General features: G+C 46.1%; 1 protein-coding gene across 1 annotated transcript; it reads left to right on the top strand.

Moving 5' to 3' along the window:
* The first annotated feature begins 2761 nt into the window (after positions 1-2761).
* LOC139926191 (regulator of G-protein signaling 9-binding protein) lies at positions 2762-8295 on the top strand. Its single transcript, XM_071917813.1, has 4 exons — positions 2762-2963; positions 3536-3739; positions 7853-7995; positions 8119-8295. The coding sequence occupies exons 1-4, from the start codon at positions 2762-2764 to the stop codon at positions 8293-8295; spliced, it is 726 nt and encodes a 241-aa protein (XP_071773914.1).
* The last annotated feature ends 239 nt before the right edge of the window (positions 8296-8534 follow it).

Raw genomic sequence — 8534 nt, 5'->3', positions numbered from 1 at the left:
CAGCTTCTTCTCTTCAGATACTGAAGAACCTTTCGCCCGGAGAGGACGGTCATATTTAATGATATATGATATATTTAATGATGATATATAATATTATTATATTTAATGACATATTTCTCATGTTTAACTTATTCAAATAGGTGAGAGTAGATGTTCTGTTGTTAACAAAGGACTGACAGTTTCTGATTGGATGAGTGAATGTGAAGAGGATGAAGCTGAGTAATGTAGTAACAGACTGAATGTTAACACTTCTGCCAACACGTCTTAAAGGGAACGTCCACCCAAAAACTGAACTCTTGTCACTGCTGTGATCCTGGAGAATGATTTGTGAAGAATCACTATCATCTTTTAAATGTCTTCTTAAAACGGATTTTTCCATAATGCAGGCTGAGCAGCACCTGCTGTTCTCTGTTCTGAACCAGAGTGGAAGAGTTCACTTTAACATTTTTGTATTTGGTTTGTTTAGCTTCACACTGAACAAATACAAACCAACCAGAGTCCCAAGCAGTTTGTTGACTGGACAGTTTGAACCTGTCGTCCTGCAGGTTAGAGACTCTGTCAGCCGGGGAGCGAAGGGTCAAAACAAACCTGAAACTTTAACTACAGACGGTCTGTGCTGTTCACCATCATGTCCCATCTCTGGTCTTCACACCAGGTAAAAACACATGAAGAAGAAACTGAATATGAGTCAGTCCAGCTGCAGGTTGACCTCAGTTCATTTTGTTAGACTGTCCAACCTGAGGAGCTGCTGACTATCAGTCACAACATCAACATGACACCATGAAACATCTGGACACCGTGAAACATCTGGACACCGTGAAACATCTGGACACCGTGAAACATCTGTACACCGTGAAACATCTGGACACCGTGAAACATCTGGACACCGTGAAACATCTGGACACCGTGAAACATCTGTACACCATGAAACATCTGGACACCATGAAACATCTGGACACCATGAAACATCTGGACACCGTGAAACATCTGGACACCGTGAAACATCTGGACACCGTGAAACATCTGGACACCATGAAACATCTGGACACCGTGAAACATCTGGAGTTACCTGTCGGTCTGATTCTGTTCTCACTAACGAGCTGAGACTCTGTCTACCTTACCTCCTTACCTTCCTTACCTCCTTACCTACCTTACCTCCTTACCTACCTTACCTCCTTACTTTCCTTACCTCCTTACCTACCTTACCTCCTTACCTTCCTTACCTCCTTACTTTCCTTACCTCCTTACCTTCCTTACCTCCTTACTTTCCTTACCTCCTTACCTTCCTTACCTCCTTACCTTCCTTACCTCCTTACTTTCCTTACCTCCTTACCTTCCTTACCTCCTTACTTTCCTTACCTCCTTACCTACCTTACCTCCTTACCTTCCTTACCTCCTTACTTTCCTTACCTCCTTACCTCCCTTACCTCCTTACTTTCCTTACCTACCTTACCTCCTTACCTTCCTTACCTCCTTACCTACCTTACCTCCTTACCTTCCTTACCTCCTTACTTTCCTTACCTCCTTACCTTCCTTACCTCCTTACTTTCCTTACCTCCTTACCTTCCTTACCTCCTTACTTTCCTTACCTACCTTACCTCCTTACCTTCCTTACCTCCTTACCTACCTTACCTCCTTACCTTCCTTACCTCCTTACTTTCCTTACCTCCTTACCTACCTTACCTCCTTACCTTCCTTACCTCCTTACTTTCCTTACCTCCTTACCTTCCTTACCTCCTTACCTCCCTACCTTACCTCCTTACCTACCTACCTTACCTTCCGTCCTACCTACCTTACCTCCTAACTGTCCTACCTTACCTCCTTACCTACCTACCTTACTTCCTTACCTACCTACCTTACTTCCTTACCTACCTACCTTACCTCCTTACCTGCCTTACCTCCTAACTGTCCTACCTTACCTCCTTACCTACCTACCTTACCTCCTTACCTACCTACCTTACTTACTTCCTTACCTACCTACCTTACTTCCTTACCTACCTACCTTACTTACTTCCTTACCTACCTACCTTACTTCCTTACCTACCTACCTTACTTCCTTACCTACCTACCTTACCTCCTTACCTCCCTACCTACCTTACCTCCTTACCTACCTACCTTACTTCCTTACCTACCTACCTTACCTCCTTACCTGCCTTACCTCCTAACTGTCCTACCTTACCTCCTTACCTACCTACCTTACCTCCTTACCTACCTACCTTACTTCCTTACCTACCTACCTTACTTCCTTACCTACCTACCGTACCTCCTTACCTACCTACCTTACTTCCTTACCTACCTACCTTACCTCCTTACCTCCCTACCTACCTTACCTCCTTACCTGCCTTACCTCCTAACTGTCCTACCTTACCTCCTTACCTACCTACCTTACCACCTTAACTACCTACCTTACTTCCTTACCTACCTACCTTACCTCCTTACCTGCCTTACCTCCTAACTGTCCTACCTTACCTCCTTACCTACCTACCTTACCTCCTTACCTACCTACCTTACTTCCTTACCTACCTACCTTACTTCCTTACCTACCTACCTTACCTCCTTACCTACCTACCGTACCTCCTTACCTACCTACCTTACTTCCTTACCTACCTACCTTACTTCCTTACCTACCTACCTTACCTCCTTACCTCCCTACCTACCTTACCTCCTTACCTACCTACCTTACTTCCTTACCTACCTACCTTACCTCCTTACCTCCCTACCTTACCTCCCTACCTTCCCGTCCCTCCTGACCCAGCAGGTGATGAGCCGGTGGCGTCGCTCGGTGGACGAGCTGCAGACGAGGCGGCGGCAGCAGTGGGAGTGTGAGCGTGCTCAGGAAGCTCTCAGTAAGGTCACTTCCTGTTTCCAGCAGCTGGCCTTGTCGCTCGGCGGCTCGGCGGACGGCAGCTTCCTGCGGGAGGAGATGGACGAAACCAGAGCGCTGGCCCACCGCATCTGTACAGGTCAGAACATCACTCCATCTGTCTGTCAGTCACCCTGACCTTCTGTCTGTCTGTCTGTCTGTCTGTCTGTCTGTCTGTCTGTCTGTCTGTCACCCTGACCTTCTGTCTGTCTGTCTGTCAGTCACCCTGACCTTCTGTCTGTCTGTCAGTCACCTTGACCTTCTGTCTGTCTGTCTGTCAGTCACCTTGACCTTCTGTCTGTCTGTCTGTCAGTCACCTTGACCTTCTGTCTGTCTGTCAGTCACCTTGACCTTCTGTCTGTCTGTCTGTCAGTCACCTTGACCTTCTGTCTGTCTGTCTGTCTGTCACCCTGACCTTCTGTCTGTCTGTCTGTCAGTCACCCTGACCTTCTGTCTGTCTGTCAGTCACCTTGACCTTCTGTCTGTCTGTCTGTCTGTCTGTCTGTCTGTCACCCTGACCTTCTGTCTGTCTGTCTGTCAGTCACCCTGACCTTCTGTCTGTCTGTCTGTCTGCCACCCCGACCTTCTGTCTGTCTGTCTGTCTGTCTATCTTCCTGTCTATCTGCCTTCCTATCTATTTATCTGTCTGTCTGTGTACCTGTCTGTCAGTAGGTCTGTCCAGGCGTCTGGTGTGTCTGTTGTCGGAGTGTGACTCCGCCCCTTCCTTCTCAGAGGAGAGAGAGAGCGCCGAGCGGTTGTGGGTTCTCTTCCTGACGGCAATGGAGAACTTTCTGTCAGACCTCCACAAGGCCAGCGATCTGATTGGACGGTTCCCGCTGAGTCAGCGCTACGACCGACGCTCATTGGTCAACACAGGTTCAACTTCCTCCTCCGCTGTCAGGCACAGAGGCCAAAACCTCAGGTGGCTTCTGAAGCCAATAAGGAAATGTCGGCAGGCGGCGGTTCCTCTAACGTCCGCTAGAGTCCGGCTCCAAAAAGACTCCATGAAGTTGATGGACCACAACCCAACTTCTGATAAAAATATAAAGTCAATACATTTTTTCCACAAGAGGTTTTGGTCTCAGCAGCTAATTTCACTTCTTCTAATATGTGTCCATATGGAGATTTTCAAAATAATTGGGTCATTAACGAGATACAACAGATAAAACACGGGGTTGTTTTCCTAGCAGGCGGAGCAAGCTCAGATCCTGTACAGACCCACAGTGTGTGTTCAGTTCAGTTCAGTTCAGTTTAGTTTAGTTTATTAAGTTTATTTGTCAGGGACCATGTGCAAAAGAGAACATTGATCTCAGTAAAGAGAAAAGATGCTTTGCACCAGATTATAGCTATTTGCTAATTTCCATCTGCAGTCCCAGGGCAGGTCGACATAAAATACAACACAAACAATACAATAAATTACAGAGTACATGTTGAAGTACAAAAAATCACATCTAGTCACATCACCACATTTCATACACACACTGCACAATATGTGAGATCACATTATGCTACTTTGAATAATAAAATTATTAAACTTTGCTGTGAAAAAAACTAAGTTAGTAGTAGCAAAGTAGTAGACTAATGTAGGCATGATTGGTTATTTACAATCCATTTCTTAGCTTCGTGTGAGAAAGTGTGGAGATCTGTACAGAGTTTCAGGTCAGTGGGAAGTTTGTTCCATTCCTTTATAGCTTTAAATGAAAAGGAGGATTGAGCATAGGCAGAGCCTCTTTTGGGAACTCTACACTCCCCCCTTGAGGTCGACCTCGTAGTCCTGCTGGTGTTCTCAGAGCAGAGTTGGACAAAGATCTTCAAGGGGGGGGGAGCGGCATTGTGGATTATTTTGAATACCATACGAATATCTGAATACATGATTGCATTTTCAAAGTTTAACATATTATATCGAGAGATTATGCGGCAGTGGTGATATTGTCGTGGTTTCCTGTCAAATATTTTCAGGGCTTGTTTATGAAGAGACTCAAGCGGCTTTAAGGTTGTCTTGTTTGCCTGAGACCAACACGACATACAGTAATAAAAGTGAGAAAAAATCATTGCATTTAAGAAGATCTTAGATGCCTCAGTTGTAAGCGAATTTCTGATATGTCTAAAATTGGCTAGATTATATTTCAGTGTTTGGCTCATCTTTTTTATATGTTTCTTAAAACTCAGAGTGGGATCCAAAATAACACCTAAGTATTTGAACTCGTCAACATTTTTTATTTTTTGTCCATTTACAAAAATGTCGGGACAGTCACCATGTCTTTGTTTGTTAGAGAAATACATAGTCACTGTCTTTCCAACATTTAAGGTTAGACAGGAGTCATTTAGCCACGTTGCAACTTTGTCCATAGCAAGTGAGAGTTTGGCAGCAACATGAGCTGCATCCTTGCCATGTGTATATAGGACTGTATCATCAGCGTACGTCTCCACTCCATCACATGCAGATGGGAGATCACTGATGTACAAGCTGAATAACAACGGTCCTAAAATGGAGCCTTGAGGTACTCCCATCGTGCAGGCTTTTGAAGGTGACAGATCGTCATTAATCCGAACACATTGGGTACGACCTGATAAATATGATTTTATCCAGTTTTGTGTATGTAAGGAGAGTTTGTAATTAGACAGCTTGGAGAGGAGTATATGGTGGTTTACCGTATCAAAGGCCTTACGCAGGTCAAGAAAGACCGCTCCTACCCCCCCACCTGTCCAGATTGGCCTTAATGACCTCAATGAAGTAGCAACATGCTGTTTCGGTTGAATGTTTTGACCTGAACCCAAACTGCATAGGATGCAGCAGAGCTTCAGCATCAAGATGAGCTACCAGCTGTTCTGCAGCCACTTTTTCGACAGCCTTCGATATGGCAGGAAGTATGCTGATAGGTCTATAGTTGCATACTTCCTGCCTATCTCCGGACTTGTATACTGGAGTTACAATGGCATGTTTCAGGGCACTGGGGAATATACTCTCCTGAAATGACTGGTTTATTATTTGAGTAATTGAGGTTGTTAAGTCATTCCTATGTATTTTTAAAAACACTGTGTCAAGCCCATAGATGTCTTTGGCTCTGGAACATGACAGTGATGACAAAATTTTGTTGACCTTTGCCTCATTTGTAGGTTTCAGATTCAAGGAGTCTCCATCGTTGTTTAGGATTTGAGGAAGTTGGACTGGTGGAGAATTCACACCCAGTTCCAGGACAGAATTGATAAAATAATCACTAAAACTGTTAGCAATAGTCAAGCTATCAGCAACATGTGTTCCATTAGATTTAATCTGTATGGCCCCACAGTTCAGTTCAGTTCAGTTCAGTTCAGTTCAGTTCAGTTCAGTTCAGTTCACTGCTCTGAAGCGTAACCACACGGTTATCGGTTAAAGAATTCCAGTAACGTCACTCAAATACCACAGGTGATAACGTTACCTAACATTAAAGCTTATAGGGCAACGGAAGACGTGGATGTATGTAAATTAACGGCAGAGCAGGTGCAAACTAGTAAAATAAACAACCAAATTTATGAATGAGAGTAAATTTGCATGTCTGGTCACACTGGAGCAGAGCGGAGTAACATGACCAGACTGTCTGTAGGGTAACAGGAGTCCCTTCACTCCTCCGATCTCGCAATGGCTGTAAATTATGTCTGTAACCATAGTAACATTTACTTCAGACCAATATGGCGGCTACCTGCTGTATTTTCTGTTTACTTCACACCAGTAACACCAGTAACCAGAGGCGTCAATTTATCCATCAGATCTTAATAAACCGCCACTGACAGCGGCGTCATGTTCTCTTTTTCCACCACATGGACTTGATACTTTTAACCACAACATTTGGGCCGAGACCGCAGAACTGAAGGAACAACCTCAATGTTGAGGAAACAGACGGGATAGAAAGTTTGAGAATGTCTCACAACACTTAGCTCCGTCTCTTTCAAATTAACGGTGATAATGTTACGTAACGTAACGAGTGTTGCGCCTGACGTCACGTAACGACCAACTGTCCGGTCCGGTTCTGGTTCACACTACTCAGACCGACTGAATCCACTCTCAGATTCAGTGTCAATACCTGAATTTTCAGGTAGTGAGTTCGGTTGTAGAATGCGGTTCTCTCCTTAATAACCGAACTGTGTGAACTGAACAGGATTTAGCTCCAATGAGGAGCGACAACCGTATTTAGCTGCAGTGTAGTTCAGCCCATAGGAGAGAGGCCATCTGTTATTCAGAGACGCCCTCTAGAGGCCGTCTGACGAAGAGACTGACTGACTGACTGACTGACTGACTACTGACTGACTGTCTGACTGACTGACTGACTGACTGACTGTCTGACTGACTGACTGACTGACTGTCTGACTGACTGACTGACTGACTGACTGTCTGACTGACTGACTGACTGACTGACTGACTACTGACTGACTGACTGACTGACTACTGACTGTCTGACTGACTGACTGACTGACTGACTACTGACTGACTGACTGACTGACTGACTGACTGACTGACTGTCTGACTGACTGACTGACTGACTGACTGACTGACTGACTACTGACTGACTACTGACTGACTGACTGACTGACTGACTGACTGTCTGACTGACTGACTGACTGACTGACTGACTGACTGACTGACTGACTGACTACTGACTGTCTGACTGACTGACTGACTGACTGACTACTGACTGACTGACTGACTGACTGACTGACTGACTGACTGACTGACTGTCTGACTGACTGACTGACTGACTGACTGACTGACTGACTGACTGACTGACTGACTGACTGAACTTGGCTTGTGATGCCCTCGGCTCCATGGGAAAAAAGAAAAATCATCTTCTGTGTTTTCTTAACATTCAGCAGATAAAAGTCATTAAGTTTGTTTCTTCTTCAGGTTTTCTAATCTGTCCTCAGATCAGATCCATCTAGTTAACTGTTTTCCCCTCAGGGATCGTTAGTTTCGTCTGAGTTAATTAGGATCTACTGTGATTCCCCCCCCCCCAGGGTGCGGTGACGGCGTGGTGGGCGTGGCCGCTCGGGCCGCCGCGGTCCAAACACCGTGGCTCACCTTGGAGGAAGAGCCGAGCCCGGACCTGACCAATCACATCGCCGGACTGGAGGCCATGCTGAGCGACATGCAGCTGAAGGTGAGACGCAGAACCGGAACACAGAAAAAGGTTCTCCGCATGGTTCCTCTGTCCACTTGAACCTCTGATATAGAAGTAGAAGGTGTAGAAGAGTCTTCCTGACGTTCTGTCGCCTCGCCGCAGGTTCCCGTCCCGTTCTGGGCGGTGGAGGCGACGCAGCCGGCCTGGGCCGAGGTCCGGGCCGAGCCGGACCGGGACGCCAGCCTGGAGGACCTGATGGAGGTCGAGGTCGTCTCCCACGACAACAAGATGGCTGCCTGCTGCCACCCGGCCTGCTGCCGCCTGGGCTGCGCGCTGTAGACTGAGGGGGAGGAGCTTCAGCCGGCCGAGGGGAGGAGCTTCAGCCGGCCGAGGGGAGGAGCCGAACAGTCAATCAGTCCAACAAACTGCAGCTGAAGTCCCACCGGCTCACTGATTTCTGCTTCCTGATGATGTGAAAAGCTGATTGGTTTGTAACTGCTGGATCCATGAGAATCTTCTTCTCTTACATGTTATGTGGTAGAAATAAGAAATGTTACTTTGTCCTAGTTAGGATGCAA

The sequence above is a fragment of the Centroberyx gerrardi genome, chromosome 5 (assembly GCF_048128805.1).
Source record: "Centroberyx gerrardi isolate f3 chromosome 5, fCenGer3.hap1.cur.20231027, whole genome shotgun sequence".
In the NCBI taxonomy this organism is placed as follows: domain Eukaryota; kingdom Metazoa; phylum Chordata; class Actinopteri; order Beryciformes; family Berycidae; genus Centroberyx; species Centroberyx gerrardi.
This window is presented reverse-complemented; position numbering and strand designations above follow the sequence as displayed.